The sequence below is a fragment of the Pimephales promelas genome, chromosome 14 (assembly GCF_988280905.1).
Source record: "Pimephales promelas chromosome 14, fPimPro1.hap1.1, whole genome shotgun sequence".
Classification (NCBI taxonomy): domain Eukaryota; kingdom Metazoa; phylum Chordata; class Actinopteri; order Cypriniformes; family Leuciscidae; genus Pimephales; species Pimephales promelas.
This window is the reverse complement of record NC_142782.1, coordinates 31,976,060-31,998,839: the sequence shown is the minus strand read 5'-3', so window position 1 is coordinate 31,998,839 and position 22,780 is coordinate 31,976,060. Positions and strand designations below refer to the sequence as shown.

Here is a 22,780-nt window from a genome sequence, read left to right as displayed (position 1 = left end):
TATTTGCCTATAATGGCGCTGCTGGTCAGAACAAAGTTTTCTAATGTCTCAGTTATCTGGGCCATAAACTGATCAACAGAAGAAAAGCCTGATACAAAATAGCACTTGTGTGTAAAACACAGTGTTGCCAGATTGAAAATATCAAAGTATCGTACAAGAAGCTCAAAATTATCGTATTTGGAAGAAAATGATCGTACACGCGTCAAACGGGGGGGGGGGGGGGGGGGGGGGGGTATCTAAAATATATTATAATCTATATTATAATATCTATAATATTAAATATTATAGATATAATATTATATATCTATAATATTCTATAATACTTCTATGATGTTCTGTAATAGCTACCTCTGTAAAATACTATAGTATTCCTATAGAAATAACGTTATTATAATATTTTGTCCTAAAATACTTCAAGATTCGTTTTTCCTGAGGAATGTCTCATTCACATTAGCGTTATCAGCTTATGGTTATCAGCTCAATACAGAGTGAGAGTGCAGACTGTGAGAATTCGGATAACTGTCAGCAAAACCCCTCGGCAACTTCGAAGTTACTACTGATCACCGTTTTACAAAAGGATTAATAGTTTGGAGTGAAGCTTACGTACATTGTTAAGTGACAAGGTTTTTATGGACTTATAGTAACTTATATCAACTTACCTGGAGATTCAACCAGATAACAATAGTCTGGAAACTACACCTCCGGCCATTTGGTGGGTCATTGACCCAGTTTTTAATTAAATAAGGGCAATCATAACCTACAGTTCATTTTGCAATGTACCGTTGCCGGTCGGCAGCCGTCAACCCAGACAGCAAACTGACATTGAATCAACGTGGAAACGACGTCTCTCATGACATTGAAACAACGTTGATTTTGCTCATCGAATTAACGTTGAACCAACGTCAGACGCGGCATTCTTCAAAGCTAAATGAAAATCGAAAATTGGTTTGCTTTCATAACGTTGAAACAACGCGTTGATTTCAAGTTGATTTTCCGTTAGTTTTGAAAGAATGACGCGTCTGACGTTGGTTCAATGTTAATTCGATGAGCAAAACAATGTCAGATCAACGTTGTTTCGATGTCATATTTCCACGTTGATTCAATGTCAGTTTGCTATCTGGGAATGACTCGTAATATGACATTTTTGTCATTCAAAATACATACGATGGTGGTCGCGCTGCTTTCCCCCACGCCGACCACGCCCCCAACTATGACGCGTTGCCGAGAGTTGACTGGATTGATGACGGGGGCGGGAGAGACGCACATAGACTGTCCCATAGACAGTCTCTCCCTCTCTACCCTGCTCTCTCACCTTCATTTTCTCCTCACGAGCATGACGTATATCAACAGCTAGATCAATGTGTATAGAAGCACTATGATTATGACCTCCGATCACAAAAATCTGAAATTATCGTACATTATGGGATTTTTTTCATTATTGATCGTACATCGTACAGAGGTCAAAATTATCGTACAAATACGATAATTATCGTACATCTGGCAACACTGGTAAAACATAAAACATTCTAGTTTTTTTATGTAGAATCGTCAAGGCGGCGCTTACAAGCGCGGAACCAAAAATAAGTTAAACAGCGCCATCTCTTGACAGATTACATTTTAACGCGCCAAACGTTTAATTTATATGCTTCAACCATTTATTTTAAATATTTTTTTTTTTCCTTTTTCTTTTTGTTGAGTTGCTTAATGGTTTTGTGTTTATTTTGTAAAGGTGCTTGTAAGGAGGTGTTGATTACTTTTTTTTTTTACTTTCCTTGAAATCTTATCAAGCCATTTTCTCTCTCTCTGAAAACAGGATGACAAACTATGCTTCATCCCTGTATTACTGTTAAGACAATGACATGAGTAAAAAAAAAATCCTGGAGTAAAAAACACGAAAAGAATACTTAAGGGGGAAAACAGTATTTTTTAATGAACATTTTATAATTGTACATACAGTTTGGGAGTTATTGTCAAAATTTCACCAGTAGTAAGTCAGTCAGGTCACTGGAAAAGCACTACAGCCTTTGGAACGTGGAAAAATAGCAACGGTCATTTACAGTTATTTTCCATAAACATATTTGACAATAGCATGTATAGTATGGGGGTTATTGTGGAAATTTCACCTGTAGTAAGTCAGACAGGTCACTGTAGTACTTTTATGTTTTTATAAAAAACATAAAAGATAGCCTAGTATAGCCATTCTTCATTGTTCAACATCTGGAGAACACTGTAAAGTCTTTATTACACTTTAATAAAGAAAAACAGAGGTGGATAAAACAGCAAGACATGGGCTGTAGGATGTTCTGTAGGGTCCAGATAAGACGATCCAACTTGCTTTGAAACAGTCGGTCCATGCTTGCAAAACCTATTGAAATAAATCATATGTCATTATTAAAACCAACAGCAACATGTTCATTTTGATTTCAGATAAATTAATATAAACAGTTGTAAAATTAAGCGATTAACTATTCAGGAGCTTACACATGATTTTCTACAGGCTGGATTGTTACCAAATTACAGTTCATGTACATGTTACTTATCTACTAAACACCTTTTTAAACACCATCATTATAATGCAGTTTTTATTGTTGCTAAAGGACATGCTATAGCATTAGAACACATAATGTTAGAGATATTTGCTGGTACATCTGTAGTTGGCCAAAATGTAGTCTAAATTGTCTGTTTGTTGCACACAATGAAAAAAAAACTTTTATGACGGCCCCTATCTTGTTCACCACACTACATTAGATATTATCAAGTATGTATGCCTTTAAAACAACACTTGCCCATTTTGATCGATTGAGGAAATGTAGTAGTTGACCACTGTTAATATCATGTAACTTAGCAGCTTAGAATTAGCAAAAACTAGCTTTGTTGCCCATAGTACTATTTAAAAAGTGCGAATGAGCGAATATAAGACCAACATTACCTAAGTTGCCAATTGTAGCTTCTTTTTCCTATTTGTAGTGGAGATGAGTGAAACCCGGTGGCTGTTGTAGTAGCCCATCCGCCTTAAGCTTGAGCGTGTTGTGGCTTCACAAATGCTTTGCTTCATCCCTTGATTGTAACGAATAGTTATTTCAGTCAAAGTTGCTCCTCTATCAGCTTGAATCAGTCGGTCCATTCTCCTCTGACCTCTAGCATCAACAAGGCATTTTCGCCCACAGGACTGCCGCGTACTGGATGTTTTTCCCTTTGCACACCATTCGCTGTAAACCCTAGAAATGGTTGTGCGTGAAAATCCCAGTAACTGAGCAGATTTTGAAATACTCAAACCGGCCCGTCTGGCACCAACAACCATGCCACGCTCAAAATCGCTTAAATCACCTTTCTTTCCCATTCTGACATTCAGTTTGTTGTTGTTGTTCTTCTTCTTATGTCTATTGGCGCCAATAGCATCCAGCTGCAGACCCGCAGCACCACCAGTTTCAGAACCCCAGCGCCAGAACCGGAGCTTACGTTGTAAACACCAGCGCTAAGACCGGAAGTGAGGGCGGAGCTGACGTTATAAACCGAGTAACGCCACCTAACGTTTTGGAGCGGACACAAACCTCATACTTTATTCGTATGTGATTGAGTATGTGTCAATGATACATTGAGGTACAGTACAATACGTATTTTAAAACATTAATTTATTGTAGTATAATTGTATACCGTTCCCAATGAAACACGCATGATTAATCTTGCCAATTTCCTTCTCTATTTGCTTTCGTAATATGGACTGGAATTTGGATGTAAATCTGGCCCTCCCCTTGTTTTGATCAAACATCAAAACTACTTATGCTACCATCAGTTTTGCTCATTTTCTTCACAACTCTGATCTTTGCCTTACATTCTGCTTGTCCAAATTACATTCACTGTGAATAGTTTATTTGATTTTACCATCGGTGTTTCATTAGAAAACAAAACAAAAAATGTATAAATAAATCAAAATAAATAACGTTTAGTCTTCAAATAGATATTCCACTCCAGTTGTCTCGACTCCACATGAGCCGGTGATGTGCTTCCCGTCCGACTGCATCCGACATTCAGTTTGGAGTTCAGGAGATTGTCTTGACCAGGACCATACCACTAAATGCATTGAAGCAGCCATGGGATTGGTTGATTAGATAGTTGCATTAATGAGAAATTGAACAGATGTTAATAATCCTTTAGGTGAGTATATGGCCTATATATGACCTTCATATTACAAAAAAAGACATGTGCTGCTTGTAATAAAACATTGAGGACATTTAATTATTTATTTTTGTAATACCAAATAACATTGAGGACATTATTTTCTTCCTTTTGTCATTTGCCCATTCTTGAAGTCTTCACTCAGCAATGACAAGCAGTTTGTTTGATTGACATGTGATGTGTAGACAGTGGGATTCTTGCTGTTCATTAACGTTTATGGACTGGATAAATGTTTACATTGGATTCCAGTCCAAGCCTGATGAGAGAGAGGTTGGATTTGAGTTATTAACTGAAACAATAATATAAAAATACTACAACATTTTTTTTTTAATATAATCAAACTTTATATTAAGCACTCGGTTAATTGCTTAAGCTTTACAGTTTCACCTGTTCTCTTCTCCTTCCAGTAGTTTTTTGTAGGTGGCGATCTCGATATCCAGAGCCAGTTTGACATTCATCAGCACCTGGTAGTCATGGAGATGTTTGGTCATTTCCTGTTTGGCTTTCTGCAATGCGTCCTGCAGTGATCTGATTTGTTGTTTGGCGTCAAGCACCGCCTCCTCACCACAACGCTCCGCCTCTTCAATCTGCCCCTCCACTCTCTCACACTGTAATGACATCACAACTACAGTACAACTCATTTAAAAAGAGCTTACAGAAAGTTATCAGTGCGTTTATTGAGGATGCTCATGGTTGCCCTAGTGTTCAAATGCAGACATGATCAGTTGCTATAGTAGAGTATTATCTGGATCAGTTACCTGGGATTTAACTGAAGTTATGTCATTTTGCAGTCGCATGATTTGCCTTTTCAAATCAGCTATTGCACCTGTATTGTGTTTCAGCTCAGTGTTGCACTGGTCAGCCTGTGATGAGATCATGTGCAACTGTGGAGGAAAACACAGGTATATGCACAATTACTGAGGTTATGTAATATATATATATATATATATATATATATATATATAGACACACGCACATTATTGGAATTATTATGATAATGTTTTTTTTTTTTAAAGTTTGTATGTGCTCATCAAGGCTGCATTTATTTGATCAAAAAAATCATATTAGTGATTTCTGAAGGGTCATGTGACACTGAAGACTGGAGTAATGATGCTGAAAATTCAGCTTTGATCACAAGAATAAATTACATTTTAAAATATATTTATATAGAAAACAGTTATTTTGAATTGTAATAATATTTCACAATTTTTATCATTTTTGTTTGCCTTCATGAGGTTCTGTGGTGTGACAAATTTTGAACCATAAAAATATATGTAATTTACTCATTGTTTTACAAATTGTTTTAGATGTGTGTAGAGTAAAATAATATTTTTCTTACGGAAATTAAAACATTATGTAGGCCTACCTGCTTTGAAATAAAGAGTTGGATAATACAAAATACGTTGAAAAAAATAGTTGTAGATGAATTACAGCATGATAAAGATTTGTTTACACTAAATAAATAGTAGAAATTACAATAAAGGAAAAAAAAAACATTTGATTCCAATAAATAATAACACAGCTGGAATATTATATTTCCGTGGCAAGATTAAAATTTTAAACCACTTGAACCTTCATTTCAACTGCTTAGAAATGAATACATACATATTTATAATAGGCTAAATGTAAATACCAGCTGTTTCAAAAGTCTAAAGTCTGTAATTACAATAGTTTAAAACATGAGAACCTCCCGGAAATAACAGATCTCAAAGGCTCAGAGATTAAACGCAGCGTCCTGTAAATGGAGATTTTGTTTAACGCTTCAGATTCTCAGATTTTTTCTCATGAGAAACAGCCCCAATAATCTCATGTTTCTCCTCAATTACATCTCTTTCAGATTTGCCAAGATACCCAATTCTGTAATGGGAAGTCCGAGATCTGATCTTCACCTTGTTCTTATACCAGGCCTCCACTTCCTTTCGGCTGCATGCTGAGATCCCCTCATACTGGCTCTTCACATCAGAGATGATGTTCTCCATGTTCAGCGTCCTTCTGTTGTCCATCTGCACTACAACAGGCGTGTCCTTCACTTCAGTCTGCAGCTCTTGCAGTTCCTACACACACACACACACAGAGAGAGGGACAAGATTCATCTCAGGACGTTTAGGTGTTTCATTCATGTTTCTGAGCTTGAATTACCTGTTCATAGAAGCACTTGAAAAAGTTCAAGTCACCCAGGATTCCTGATATGTTCTCCTCCACTGCATTTTTACACAAGTACGTCGTGTCCACATCCTGTCAGGGCATTTACACTGGTTAGCTTGGCAGATGCTTTTTGCAAGCAAACGACTAATGTTAGACAGTGTTGTATTGACCATCAGGGCTGTGGCCTCAGTTCACAGGGCCTGGGACGCTCCTGCAGCTCATATACAGTAGAGGAGGATGGCTCTAGAAACATATTTTGATAAAAGTGTCTGCCAAATGCAAACAACAGCCCTGATGATCCCTTCTTTTTTTTACATCAGACATTAATCATGTTATCTATCTTCTGTACCAGGTTTGTCTTACCTTCTTCAGAAGAACAAAGTCATTTTCAGCTTTGTGTCTGTTATTAATCTCATCTTCATACCTGTAAAAGCATATATACATGTAAACTTCACTCATTGCTTTTGTTGTTAACTAAAATTGAGCTGAAACAAAATACTAATCTATATAAAAATTAGATTAAAAACTTAAACTTGGCAACAAAAATGTAAAATGTTGCCTTGGCAACTAACTGGACTACGTTTTATAATGATTAAAGCTAAACTGAAATACAAATAAATGAAAGCTAAATAGAAATATTTAATTTAAAAAAAAATAGTAAAAAAAGACCAAATCATATAACAGAACCTGAACATTTAAAAATAAAAGCTCATTCAAAATATTTATAAATAATACTGGGCTTATAAATCGTGTTAAATAATAAATACATACTAACAAAATATGTAGTTTGCTCAAACATAATCACTACGGTTGTTAATCTTAAATAATAATAAAGTATGGATTTTCAACAATGTAAGAATGTGTCAGAATCTTCCTGTTGTTTTAATTAATTTACCTTTTTCGACGAAAGGGATGGTTAATTTACTGCAGTAAAATTACTTACATTTGTCAGATCCTTATCATATTGAATTCTTAACATATTCTCATATTTGGCATACATTTAAGTGAACTAATTACCTGTGGTATTTCGTCTAAAACCCCTCGGAAATGGTTGTTAGGAATGTTGTTGTTACTCTCTTTCACATAAAGGTTCCACATTGGGTTTTCACAGCGATGCATTAAAACAATTTTTTTGTTCCCCAAAGAACCTTTCAGTGAACAGTTCCTAAAATAACTTTTTTTGTTTTTATTTAAAAAGCATTTTAACAACATTCTGAAGAACGTTATCCATTTTTGGGGGGATGTTAAAGGTTCATAGAAGAACCAAAGATGCCAAGAAACAGTACATGATTTTACATTTTAAATGATATTGAATCGAATTTTGATATTATTATTACTGTGAAGAGAAAAATACTCCGCTCTGCTTATTACGGTTTGAAACTGAACAGTGTCTGATTACAGACCTTTGTTTTTGTTCCTCAACCTGTGCGCGTGCATTCCTGAGCTCGTCATCCAGGTGTTCCCTGTCTGTCTTCACGCGCTCCAGCTGTTCCTGTAGGGATCTGATGTAAGACTTCAGCATGGGCTCCAGTTTAGACTCGGGGTTACACTCTTTCTGTAGCAGCTGCCATTTAGTCTCCAAAATCTTGTTCTCTTGCTCCAGCTTACGAACCTGCGTGTGTTTATGAGAACTGAGTGTTCATATTGCTCTTGTAACTATTATGTTTCATTGAAGGATCAACTCTTGATCCCTTTTTTTTCTTTAAAGGGATACTCCACCGATTTTCAATCTCATTTATGTATTATGAGCACTAAGCAGGTAAAGTAGGCAGAGAAATGTCTCACCCTGTCGATGAAGGTGGCAAAGCGATTGTTGAGGGTTTTGATCTGTTCTTTCTCCTGGATCCGCACAGCCTGCAGGTCGGGGTCCAGCTGGAGGTCCACGGGGGTCAGGAGACTCGTGTTTACGGACACAGCCTGGATGGGGAGCACAACCGGTGGCACGTTCCCATAACCGAAGTACGAGTTACCCTGACGGGGGTATGAGCCCCATGAGCGGCTGCTGAAGCCATTATTAGACGCCATGATTACCAGATAGAGATGGAGAGATCATGGAGAGGTGTGTTGCAGAAGGAAGACAGCTTCTAGGGGAGCTCGGCTACTTGACTGCTGACAGCTGGGCGGGTGTGGGTGTGTAAATGATGAAATAGCTAGCCGATACCAGCATTCCTCACGCTGAAAAACCTGTTCATGTTCAACCCATTACTCGTTCAAAGGAAACACTCCACATTCATGCACTGACACAAACTAAAATGACAATCATGCAGACTATTGTTTCTGTTTCTAGATAGCCTATAGCTACGGCCTACCTTACGGGTGTAACGATGCCCTCGTGTCACATATATCACAAAACTGAACTAAGATACGATATTATTGCGATACTCCAAGATATAAAAGGTTAACAAAAAAAAAATGTATTGTTGTTTATAATGCTAACTTTTGTGGGTTTGAAAAGATACACATTGTTGCATTTTTCTATTGCGATATATTGTGGGGTGATATATTGTTACACCCCAAGCTGCAATATTATATAAATGTACTTTGTCAAGTATTTCTTTATTTAGTGTGATTTGTGGTGTGTTTTTTGTCCGGTTTGTTCATAAACAATTAGATCATTTAAAGGGGCCATGACATAAAATCAAATTTGCCTTGATCTTTTGACATACATAGGCTACAGTAAGAGGTCTTTGTACCATAGCTTAAGACATCCTCTTCATAATAAACAAACCATTTTTAATCAATATATTTTTGATCATGAATATTTATATAGCGCTTTTCACAATATAGATTGCATCAAAGCAGCTTCACAATATCAATCAATCAAAAAAACAAACAAACAAAAAACACACATAATAACAATGTTCGTTTCTTAGGATCTGTGACGTCATGTGCATATGCCTGCCCCATTCAAGCTTAATTTTGAGTTTAATGAGAAATTAGTTGTCAGCACGTATTCAAATAAATATCTAAAGAAAAAAAATATTCATTGATATATTCATAACCTTTAAAAATATTCATAACTTTTAATGTAATCTTTTTTTAACTTTGTATTATTCTTATATTTACAAAATATTTTTTATAACAAAAATGAACACGTTAAAATACTTAAATAATAAATTCCTCATTTAGAGTAGCATCAGCATGAACTGTAACAGAATTAATATGGAATATAATTTGTGGGTGATAAATATATTTCAGTCAGGCAGTATATTCCAAAACAATCCATGAGATGGCGCTGTTGGGACGCACGCAAAGCTCGGCAGAAAGCACACAAATCTGCTTCCTGTTTACGTTTGTTGAGCACTTTCAGTACGAGAATAGACAGCAGACATCTCGAATCTCACCTGGAAACAGGCTCCGCGTTTGCTTTTCCACAACCGTCTCTGCCCGTGCACCTGTAGCCGATCCTGTCTGTTAGACAGGCCGTTTCAATGCATTTCAGAGTAGCTTTACCGCCGCGCAGATGGACGCCGTTGATCTGTTTTCAAGCTGCAGAAAGGGCGACATTGCCAGAGTGAGGTCAGACAGCTGATGGCTTGTTGTTGTTGTTGTTTTGTTTTGAAGTCTTTCCACGATGTGAACACATATCCACGGCCTATTTATTCTCAAAATATTATATACAGAGCAAATATACACGTTACGTACAAGACAATATGCCTAGCCTACATAAACTCTAGATTTTGATTTATTTGTAACCAAGTGTCCATGGGATATACTATAGTCTGTAGATACAGTTTAGTCATACCTAAACAAATATACATTACTTGTATAGTCTTTATATATTAATTATGTGTATCTAAACAAAAGTCCATGGCCTCTAGTCATACTGTATTCATTTCTATGCATATCAAAATAAATACGTTTCGTATCTAGACACTATATGCTTATCTCAAACAGCCTATGTAGTTTCAGATACTGTATAAACAAATGTGCATGACCAGTGTTGTCTTTAGAGACTGTAACAATTTGCAAATCCATAGTGTTTGGATAGTGTATATGCATATCTAAGCAACTGCATGGCATATTATTTAGTAACTAGTATGTGCATTCAGTTGCTACTAGTTAAGATGCTGTTTCATTGCAATATAGAATTACGCTTGACTAGCATCTTTGATTGAAATATATGCTTTGCTTGTAACATGATAATATACCAGGGTTGTTTTTCAGTGTCATTCCGTTGTTTTATTACATAATAAGAAGGAAAAGCATGTGAGGGTGACAGATGACATGTCACTGTATTGGCCCACATACAGTATTACTGTTCTTAGTCTCTTCTAAGTACAGATTTCTTAAAGAGATACTCCACCCAAAAATGAAAATCCTGTCATAATTTACTCACCCTCACGTTATTCCAAACCTGTACGAGTTTCTTTCTTCTGTTGAACACAAAAGAAGATATTTTAAAGAAAAATACGACAATTTTCATTTTAGGGTGAACTATCCCTTTACAGCGTGTGTGATTCTCTCAATTATTATGTTGTTTGGTTATAATGTATCTGGTCACTGCTTTTTTCTCCAGATACCTGGTTGAACAAAGAGATGTAGAGCTGAACATCAGAGATAAGTGGGACAGCACACCTCTGTAAGACGGCTCGCTTATTTCCGTTTACTGTCTGCCATGTCGGTTTTGATGAAGCCACTGATATCTTTCTGTCTTTGTCTTCAGGTATTATGCATGTCTCTGTGGACATGAAGAGCTGGTCCAGTACCTGCTTGCCAACGGTAAATGCTATAACGTTTACTCATAGCTAACCAGGTAGTTGTAATCTGTTCAGGTTTTAATGATTAGGATACAAAATAAAGCCTGAAACTATGGGATCTTGTTCCCTCCACGGAATACAAAAAAGGTAATTGTGACTTTTAATCTGCTGACTTTTTTCTCTGAAGTTTGTCTTGCAATTCGGACATTATAACTAGGCTCACAATAAACAATTGTGAGTTTATATCTGAGAAAAATTTATAATTGCAAAATATATAGGATTTATATCCCCGGTTTCACAGACAAAAGACTAAAATGCATGTTTGAGATGTTTTAATTGAAAGCAACTTGCTTTTGTTTTGTTGTTTTTGACATTGTTTTATCTCGAGATGCACACCAATGTGTTTTTCTAAGGTGTTTATGAAAGCTACTTAAATGTCGTAATTGAACTTAAATCTAATTCTGGCTTAATCTAAACCCTGTCTGTGAAACCAGACCGTACAGTTTATGTATCTCACAATTCTGATTTTATTATTTTCAATTGCTACTTTTGGAGATTTTATATCACATTTCAGAGACATTTCAACTCGCAATTGTTAGGGAAAAAAATCACAATTGTGAGATAAAAAGTTGTAATTACCTTTTTAATGATTTATTCCATGGCAGAAACAAGCTTCCAGATAAAAATTAAAATTAAAAATACATTTTTAGTAGGGCTGTGCAAAAATTAATTGCGATTAAGCGCATCCAAAATAAAAGTCTGTTTTTACATAATATATTTGTGTGTGCTATATATAATTATTTTGTATATATAAATACCTATGAATGCATGTATATATTTAATAATTATTTGCGCTTAAATATATGTATATAAATACATAATCTATATTATATAAATATAAATATTTTATATATGAATAACACATTTTCTTAAATGTATACATGCGTGTGTAGTATTTATATATACAAAATAATTATATACAGCACACACAAATATATTATTTAAACACAGACTTTTATTTTGGATGCGATTAATCGCAATTCATTTTTGCACAGCCCTAATTTTTAGTGATGTTCAGCTTTTTAAGCAGTCCAGATAAATAGATAACACTTTAACAACATTCTTCGGCACATTTCCGACATAAAGGAAGTTCAATCATGGTGTCCTCAGTGACTCAGATGCTGGGAGTCTATGGAGACTTTTATATCAGACATTGTATATCTCCAGATAACAGATATGGCGGACTGCCGTGGCTCATTTAGGGTTGTATCTATGCTAATATGGCTCTTACGTAAGAGTAGCGGGAAATCTGGGACCACTCGTTTGGAAACTGGTAGTTTACACACACTGTGGACGCATATCTGTGTTCAAACACCTTATAAAATTTAATTTTGCATAAGAGGTCCCCTTTAAAAGGTCACACCAGAAAAAAAAAAAAATTGTGTCCTTTTTTGTGATTTTATTTAATAGATGCACCATGTATTACTGATCTTTGTTGTGGCAGGAGCAAAGTGTGAGGCGAACACATTTGACGGCGAGCGCTGTCTGTACGGAGCGCTGAGCGACCCCATCCGCCGCCTGCTCAAAGAGTACAAGCGCATCACAGCGAAGGCCATGCAGAGAGACTACTACGACCAGTTCCTGCAGACGTGAGGACTATAAACGCATACGTACAAATAAAAGCCCAAACCACCAGTCACTTTCACAAACTGACTGGTGCTTTTCCCCATCATAGGCTTTTGGAGCAGGGCAACTACAGTGACGTGACGTTTATGGTGCACGGTGAGATGTTCAAGGCCCACCGATGTATCTTGAGTGCCCGATCTGAATACTTCGCTCACATGCTGGAGACCAAGTGGAAGGGCAAGAGTGCGATCGCACTCAAACATCCACTGGTAGGCGCTGTTTGACTGCACACAAAATCCAAATTGTGTTCATCTGGATACTATTCATCCTTCCTGGAGCAGGGTTATTATAGATTAAGTCAAGTCACATTTATTTATATAGCACTTTTCACAATACAGATTGTATCAAAGCAGCTTCACACTAATAACATGAAAGTAGCACAACACAGATCAACAACATTGCTAAACACTAAATAATCCCAACTGAGCAAGCTCAAGATTACTACACTAAACTAACTTAAACTACAACCATAAAGACAAGTGTTACTTCAAATAAACGTTAGATGAAATAAAATTAAATATGTATGTATATATAACTATTTCAGCTATTTGCCAAGGCATTAGTTTAGTTTAACTTGATGTACTCAAATAATTAAAAATAATAATAATAATTAAATATATAGACATTTAAAAATTGACACAAAAAAAATACACAAAAAAAAAATCTAAAACTTTGTCTGAAATTAAAATGAAAACAGATTTTTAAAAAAAATAAAACTGATTCAAAATAATAATAAAAACTTTAATAGTATCTCAATGATACTAAAATAACACTGGCCTGTGAGATCATGTCAAATGTGCTCTAATTATCCATACCACTGCACTCTTTCATACCTTTATGAAAAGTATATGTGTAATAAAAGTATATGTAAATTTGGAAGTCGTACCACCTTCTCTTATCATTTAGTATTAAACATGAAAGTGTATGTTCATAGTTTTTTCAGAAAGTGTGCTTTAATTTTTAATTTCTTGTGCTGCTTTAATTATCTTCTCCCTAGGGTTGTGTTAAATTAAGAAGCTCTCTTATAACCTTTTACATCACCGGCATGCTTCAAACTTTCATGATCCTAATGTGTCCATTTCAATTTCTTCTTTTTTTTTTTTAATGTCCAGGTCAATCCTGCTGCATTTGGTGCAATCATGCAGTATTTCTACACTGGTGAGCGTCAGACCAAGACCGAGTTAAGTTAGCAATCTTCTGTCAGACAGTATTTTTTTCCTCACCCTGTGCTGTTTTTCTTTTTCAGGCCGTTTGGACATAGATGTGAATTACGTGGAGGATTGCAAGCGTTTGGCGAAACAGTGCAAGATCAGCGAGCTGATTGAGGAGCTGGAAGTGAAGTGCAAACAGGTTTATGAGTTCGGTGAGGAACCAGTCTAGTCAACACACCGGTGAAACTGTTATTGAAACTCGTGCATTAAAGTAACTATTGTACAGTCAAGCTGTCATTTTGAACTGGTAAGATTTTAAATGTTTTTGAAAGAAATCTCTGCTCTAATACATTAAATAATGTTAATATATTGAACCTTATTTAACAGTTAAAAGAGTGTAATAATAGCAGTATATTTTTTTTTAATCAGCACAAAATAATTTTTAGTTTTTTTGCATTTTTGTATATTTTTTGTGCAAAAATTTTTTTTAATTTCAGGCCTTTTTTTTTTTTTTTTTTACTGTTTAGTTATGATTGGGTAAATCTGTTTGAACAACACTCTCTCTATCTCTGTCAGTGTCTAATAAGCCCGGGACGTGTGTGAAGGTGTTGACTCTGGATCCTCATGACTCTCAGCTGCAGGATGGAATGGCTCTGCTGGCTGACAGTGCACTTCCTGCTGAGCTCAGGGTGAGAGGAAGCGCACACACACGCTTACCTTTATTAGGAATTCAGCTCTCACGTTGAACACCTATACGCTGATTTCACGCAGCCGTTATTTTGAAATCGAAAGCGAGGCTCCGGTGGGAAGAAAACCGGAAGTGTCGCCTTCCTCATCACAGGAATAAATTAAATTTTTTTTTAAATTTTCAAAAAGAAAACAGTTTATATATTATAATATTTCACAATATCATTGTTTTTTTTCCTGTATTTTTTAGGGCTGTCAAACGATTAATCGCATCCACAATATAAGTTTGTGTTTACATAATATATGTGGGTGCACTGTGTATAATTATTTTGTATATATGAAGAGTTCAGATGCAAAAGCCTCTAAGTGCCATTTGAAATTTTCTTCTAGAATGATCATTTTTATCAAGCTTGTATATTTAAGTTCAGTGATGATTTCACTTAAATGGCAATGATAATTACCTATTAATTGTTATGTAAGTGAAATTACTGCACTTAAATATACAAGTTTGATAAAAATCATCATTAAAGAAGAAAATTTCAAATGGCATTTAGAGGCTTTTGCATCTGAACTCTTCATATATAAATACACACACATGCATGTATATTTAAGAAAGAAAAAAAAATTATATATAAAATATTTATGTTTATATATAATATAAATTATATATAAATCTATATACATAAAAATATTTCTTAAATATATACAAGCATAATTATACATAGTGCACACACATATATTATGTAAACACAAACTTTTATTTTGGATGCGATTAATCGTTTGACAGCCCTAGTATTTTTTGATCAAATAAATTCAGCCGTGGTGAGCAGAAGAGACTTCTTCTTTTCTTTCTTTTTCTTCTCTTTCTTCCCGACCACATTTGAACGGTCTTGTTTATAAGTGTGCAAGAATGTTGAGCTGCAGTATTACAGACTAAATTCACTCCTTGTTTATAAAAAAGTACAATTTTCACATGTAGATTATTTCTAAACTGCTTGCAGTGATATTTTGTTTTGTGATGTTCATCACCGATTAAAACTGCTGCTGTGTGATTTTTAGGTTGGATACGGTCAGCTTCCTTTCGATCTAACTGACAGTTTTCCGAGTTATCCTGATATCTGTTTCCGAGTGGAGGGCAATGACTTCCTGTGTCATAAGGTCAGAGTTTGGTAATACTGACTGATAATCATAATATCTGGTTGTTGTTTTTGCAATGGCATTAGTTGCAACCCAAATGCAAATGAAGACATCAGTGTAATGTCTGTGTTTGGGTATATTTTTAATCATTTAGAATCGATTATTAGATTGACAGTTGTGCTCTAATATTCTATTTGTGGTTGATTAAAAAGGGCATTTCTGCAGATTAAACGTGTGTGTGTGTGTGTGTGTGTGTGTGTGTACACAGGCGTTTTTCTGTGGTCGTAGTGATTATTTTAAAGCGCTGATGGAGGATCATTTCTGCGAGGGTGAAACTCTACAGGCTCATCCCAGTATTCCCGTCATAACCCTTCACGATGTGTCTCACGATTTGTTTACAAGAATCCTTTACTACATCTACAGTGACAACACTCAGGTATACACAAACATAAACTCTGCATTCAATCAAGACATGTCTCAACAGATGCTGAACATTTTCTATTTACCGAACGCTTCCAATTACAAGTCTAGAGTAGTTCTAGCATTAAACAAACTGATATTTATTAGTGTTGTTATCATTAACTAAAACAAATAAATTAAAATAGAAATATTATATATGAAAACCTTTGGAAGACTTTGGCAACTAACTGAAGGTGTAAGTTGTACTAAAATGACTAAAAATGAATTAAAGCTAAATATAAATAAATATATTTATTTACAAAAGCACAACTCGCATAATAAACACTGAAATACATGGATGCGAATGTTTTGATGTCACCACCGGGCAATAGTTTTTTTTTTAATACAGTGTATTGTACATGTAAATTGGGTTATTTCAATAAACTGATTTTTGGAGTGATCACCATATTATTATGCATGTAAACGTGCTCTCAAAAAATACAGAAAAATAACAAAGTACAATACACAGACCAAGAGCTGAAGATTAATATTAAGAGAAAAATTTGTTTTTAAGAGGTTTTTGAAAGAAAGAAGGGAGGATGCTTGACGTATGTCTTGAGGTTGAGCATTACACAACCTGGGAGATGTAACACTAAAAGATCTGGCACCCATAGGGACCTGACTAAATTTAGGAGTCATTAAGAATCCCGCACTAGAAGATCTTAAGGAACGAACAGGGGCATAAGGTTGAAATAAATCAGATGAAGGACCAAGGTTATGATGAGCTTTGTGCGTGAGGGCTAGTACCTTGAAGTTTATACGTACGGAAACCAGAAGAACTGGAGTAATGTGCTCGTTCTTTCTTGTGACTGACTGTCTGACTCACTGACTGGCTGACTGACTCACTGACTCACTGATTGACTGACTGACTCACTGACTGACTGATCACTTTCAACTCTTTCAACTGACTGACTGACTGACTGACCGAATGACTGACTGACTGACTGACTGACTCACTCACTGACTGACTAACTGACTGGCTGACTGACTCACTCACTCACTCACTCACTGATTGACTAACTGTCTGACTCACTGACTGGCTGACTGACTCACTGATTGACTGACTGACTCACTGACTGACTGATCACTTTCAACTCTTTCAACTGACTGACTGACTGACTGACTGACTGACTGACTGACTGACTGACCGAATGACTGACTGACTCACTCACTGACTGACTGACTGACTGACTGACCAAATGACTGACTGACTCACTCACTGACTGACTGACTGACTAACTGACTGGCTGACTGACTCACTCACTCACTCACTGATTGACTGACTGACTGACTAACTGACTGACTCACTGACTGTCTGACTCACTCACTCACTCACTCACTGATTGACTGACTGACTCACTGACTGACTGATCACTTTCAACTCTTTCAACTGACTGACTGACTGACTGACTGACTGACTGACCGAATGACTGACTGACTGACTGACTGACTGACTGACTGACTCACTGACTGACTGACTGACTGAGTGACAAAATGACTGACTGACTGATTGACTTAGTGATCAAATGACTGACTGACTCACTCACTGACTGACTGACTGAGTGACCGAATGACTGACTGATTGACTGACTGACTGACTGATCACTTTCAACTCTTTCAACTGACTGACTGACTGACTGACTCACTCACTGACTGACTGACTGACTGACCGAATGACTGACTGATTGACTGACTGACTGACTGACTGATCACTTTCAACTCTTTCAACTGACTCACTGACTGACTGACTGACTGACCGAATGACTGACTGACTCACTCACTGACTGACTGACTGACTGACTAACTGACTGGCTGACTGACTCACTCACTCACTCACTGATTGACTGACTGACTAACTGACTGACTCACTGACTGTCTGACTCACTGACTGGCTGACTGACTCACTCACTCACTCACTGATTGACTGACTGACTAACTGACTGACTCACTGACTGTCTGACTCACTGACTGGCTGACTGACTGACTCACTCACTCACTCACTCACTCACTCACTGATTGACTGACTGACTCACTGACTGACTGATCACTTTCAACTCTTTCAACTGACTGACTGACTCACTGACTGACTGACCAAATGACTGACTGACTGACTCACTGACTGACTGACTGACTGAGTGACCGAATGACTGACTGACTGATTGACTTAGTGATCAAATGACTGACTGACTCACTCACTGACTGACTGACTGACTGAGTGACCGAATGACTCACTGACTGACTGACTGACTGACTGAGTGACCAAATGACTGACTGACTCACTCACTGACTGGCTGACTGACTGTCTGAGTGACCGAATAACTGACTGACTCACTCACTGACTGTCTGTCTGACTGACTGACTGACTGAGTGACCGAATGACTGACTGACTGGCTGACTGAGTGACTGACTCACTCACTGACTGACTGACTGACTGGCTGACTAACTGAGAGACCGAATGACTGACTGACTCACTCACTGACTGACTGACTGAGTGACCGAATGACTCACTGACTGACTGAGTGACCAAATGACTGACTGACTCACTTACTGACTGGCTGACTGAATGACTGACTGAGTGACCGAATAACTGACTGACTCACTCACTGACTGACTGACTGACTGACTGACAGACTGAGTGACCGAATGACTGACTGACTCACTCACTGACTGGCTGACTGACTGACTGACTGACTGTCTCACTCACTGTCTCACTCACTGAGTGACCGAATGAGTGACTGACTGACTGACTGTCTCACTCACTGAGTGACCGAATGAGTGACTGACTGACTGACTCACTCACTCACTCAATTACTTAATCCCACACTGGGGAAATTCCTTTACTACAGCAGCTCCACACAAAAAAATAACAAGTATGGAAAAACACATTGAATAAAAAAAATATGTATGTAATAGATATAATAAGTGCCTACATAGTGTTGTTGCTGCAATTAAAGAGTCTAATTGCTGTGTTAAGGAAGGACCTGCGGTACCCCGTTTTGTCTTGAGTTAAATTTAAGGTGATTTGCCTTCAGCCAAAGCTTAAGTTCCTTTCCTTTCTAATTGAATTGTAAACCCAGAGGAGATGGAAACACTCTCACCTTAACCGCCATAATATACACTCTCTTTAAAGTTCTTTTAAGGCAAGCCATATCATTTAGATGCTAATAATTCCCCTGACAACAATGGTATCATAAATTGTACTTGTTTAGCTGAAATCATGTTAAACAGCTTCATAAAGGCCTCAGTGTCAGATGTGCTAGTGAAGTGATGAGCTCTGTCACTGTTTTCCAGCTCTCTCATGAGAACGTGTATGAGGTTCTGTGTGTGGCCGACATGTACCTGTTGCCGGGTCTGAAGCGTCTGTGTGGCAGAACCCTGGCTGCGCTGCTCAATGAGGAGAACGTGCTGCACATGTGGAAGACTGCAGAACTGTTCCGGCTCTCGCGTCTGGAGGACCAGTGCACAGAATACATGGCCAAGATCATAGAGCGGGTACGTCACGTACAGCAGCTGTGTGCTGTGTGTTTGTTCACGGTTATGCTGTGTTTATGCTTATCAGAATTCACATTATTTACATTCATAATGAATGTCCCTGGTGTTATTGTGGCCCGCTCATCCATTTTAATATTATTAAAAAATTATATCAATATTTTTTAAATTAATATAAAAATAAATGATATAATGCAAAATAATAATTTATTTTCAATAATTATACAAAAATATTTTGTAATATTATTATAAAATATTTGTAAATAAAAAAATAAATGTAGTATAGAAATAATAATAATGTATGTTTATATATTTATATAATATAAATATATAAAAATAAATGTGCATAATATCATTATAAAAAAATTATTATTAAATTAGTTATTTAATATACAAATAATATTTACATAATATTAAACAAAATTTATTGTATTTTTAAATATAAATAAAAATTATATTTTATTATATTAAATATTTTATATAAATACAAATTTAAATTACATTTAAAAAATATATTCAATATAACTATATAAAAGTATTTTGAAATATAAAAAATGTATTATTTAAAATACAAATAATTTTTATAAATATACATTTGTAGTTATATATATATATATATGTTATTATGTTATATATTTATGTTATTATAACATTTTTATAAAATGTAAATATAAAAATTAAATATTATATTTTATATTAAATTTATATTATTTGTTAATAAAGAATAATTTATTTTATACCATTTTTTTTTTTTACATAAATATATATATTTTTTGTGTAACAACTTCCACCTGATGGATAAAATTAAGTCCCGCCCGGTTTCCCGCTGACTATTCAGTTTCACTGGGAAATATGTTAAAGTTCATAAAACATTTAACACAAGTTAAATGTGTTATGAATGTTATTTTTGAACTATTTTCAAATGAATAAATCCTGATGATACCATTTATACTCAGGATTAAATTCAGTTTCTTAAAACTGTTTTCTGCCTTAGCAGCCATATTATTAAACATTTGCATATGCATTTTTGGAAGGTTTTGCTCAGAAAGGAAGTCATGTTTGTTTCAGCTGGTGGAAAGGCCAGAGTTTGCCGATATGATCAGAGAGGATGCTGGGAACGTGGCGGCCAGACAGGAAACTGATTCCATCCCTCTGGTGGACGAGATCCGGTTCCACATCGCCAGTAACGTTCAGACGTACAGCGAAATCGAGGAAGCCAACCAGAAACTCAGTTGCCTGGAGCTTCTGCTGGCCAGCATTGGGCTGGAGTGCTGAAAAACAAGAAGGAGGTCGAGAGGGAGGGAGCGGGGCGCTGAATGATTTATAAAATGCTTTACATGCACAAATAATCTGTAGCAAACTAGCATCACATTAGCAGTACCAAACAAATATGGTCGATTCTAACCAAAAACATGCAGATGCGTCATATCGCAGTGGCCTGTTGTGATTTAGTGAAATTTGCTTTATTTAGTCCTTTATTCCACTTGTTTTCCATGCACAAACTCACTCCAGAGAGATAAAAGCTTGACATTTGGATTTTCACGATAGTGAGTGTTGTGTTTCAGTTAATATTGGCGCTCTTCATGATGTTCAGGCGTATACTGTTCATTCTTCCATGTAGCAGAATATTTAACTAACTCTACAGGAAAATTGTTGTGGATGCAGAGTCAAAACGATATTAAATAATTAATAGGTTTAGCTGTTACATTGCTGAACATGAATTGAGTCAATATTTAATCAAAGATGAGGCCATTTCTTTTGGAAAAAAATATTTATTTACATGCATTTATGAATAGGAGTGCATCGAACATGGTCGGAAGAATTTGAAAGGTATTGTCATGATGCATATTTGATCCGAGAATTGAATTGCAAATGGATTTCACTTGTTATCTCTGGTGTTTGTGTGACAGCGCCATTTGTTAAAGCAAATGATTATTAATGCCTCTAAATGTGCGTTCACTTCACTCACAAATGTATCTTCCAGCACTGACCGAGAAGTTTCTCTGCTTTGCTCACACAGGAAAGACTTCTGCTAATGTGCACGCAATATTTGCATTTAATATCAATATTATAATCAGGAAACATGCTCCTAAACCTGACTGTCCTTAATCTTTCTCAATATAAACAATTTTGGCTTGTTCTTTTCTTTTCCCTGCATTGCTTTTATTTTATTTTATTTTATTTATTCTATTTTATGCAAGTGACATGTCTACACGATGTGGTTGAAATCATCAGCGTTATCCTTTGCTCGTTTTCATAGCAGCACTTGAGTTTGTGTGTGTGTGTGTGTATGTTACTGAACTGGGTGCTCAGGAGAATATCCCACAAATGAGACTTGTGTATGAACATTCATAAATGTCAAAGTCATGAAATATCCATTTATGATTGGATGCGTTGGCATTGCAATTTCCTTTCATATGATTTATGGGTGGGATGTTGTGACTGAATGGGATTGTACATAGGTGAGAAAAAATAAATATTATTTAATAATGTATTACTTTTGGCTGTTTGATTCGACTTTACAAATGTATTTCTTTGCATACTGAAATCTGAAATCGCATACTTCCCTATACTATATAATTGGTAATAAATTGAAATCTGTTAACATGAACTAACAATGAACAATACTTTTACAGCATTCATTAATCTCAACATTTACTAAAACATTTTTAAGATCAAAAGTTGCATGTGTTAACATTAGTATATGCTCTGTGAACTAACTAAAGTGAACAGTACATTTTTTATCAACTAACATTAACAATGGTCAATAAATGTTGTATAAATATAATAGCCCACTCATTAGGTAATTCATTAAGTAATATTAACATATTAGACCTTATTGTGTAAAGGGTTATATTTATATATTTTGAATTATATTATATTTTTACAATATTTCTTAATTTTTATGTCAAGATTTATTGATTTTTGTCCTGCAGGAGGCGCTAAGTATTAGTGCTGGGCTCAAACAAGGATTATAATTTCACTGAAGGACAAGCGTTATTTTAAACGATAACTTTTAGACATATTGTCTGGTTCGTATCACGTATATGTCATATAAAGCGTCGTATCAAATGTTTCGTAACGGAATGTCTTTTTAATCTGCTCATGATAAATGCATATCTTTAACGCATTTGTTTTTGTATAGTGCGT

The 22,780-nt window shown here is 35.9% G+C and overlaps 2 protein-coding genes across 3 annotated transcripts; one reads left to right on the top strand and one right to left on the bottom strand.

Annotated features, from left to right (window-relative positions):
- Positions 1-4,206: 4,206 nt before the first annotated feature.
- Positions 4,207-8,440, bottom strand: LOC120481473 (keratin, type II cytoskeletal 8). The gene is made up of 8 exons (XM_039675155.2): positions 8,107-8,440; positions 7,725-7,933; positions 6,685-6,745; positions 6,316-6,411; positions 6,066-6,230; positions 4,935-5,060; positions 4,564-4,784; positions 4,207-4,432 (listed from the first exon to the last, which is right to left on the bottom strand). The coding sequence occupies exons 1-8, from the start codon at positions 8,344-8,346 to the stop codon at positions 4,384-4,386; spliced, it is 1,167 nt and encodes a 388-aa protein (XP_039531089.2). The 5' UTR covers positions 8,347-8,440; the 3' UTR covers positions 4,207-4,383.
- A 1,157-nt stretch (positions 8,441-9,597) lies between these two features.
- Positions 9,598-21,054, top strand: abtb1 (ankyrin repeat and BTB domain containing 1). Of its 2 annotated transcripts, none has more exons than XM_039675125.2 (12): positions 9,598-9,840; positions 10,841-10,903; positions 10,988-11,043; positions 12,526-12,670; positions 12,757-12,916; positions 13,820-13,865; positions 13,954-14,070; positions 14,435-14,547; positions 15,605-15,703; positions 15,951-16,118; positions 19,433-19,633; positions 20,699-21,054. In XM_039675125.2, the coding sequence occupies exons 1-12, from the start codon at positions 9,785-9,787 to the stop codon at positions 20,903-20,905; spliced, it is 1,431 nt and encodes a 476-aa protein (XP_039531059.1). In that variant the 5' UTR covers positions 9,598-9,784; the 3' UTR covers positions 20,906-21,054. The 2 variants fall into 2 exon arrangements, with proteins under 2 accessions (XP_039531059.1, XP_088975991.1); XM_089119865.1 differs by having other exon boundaries at positions 9,612-9,835.
- Positions 21,055-22,780: the final 1,726 nt, after the last annotated feature.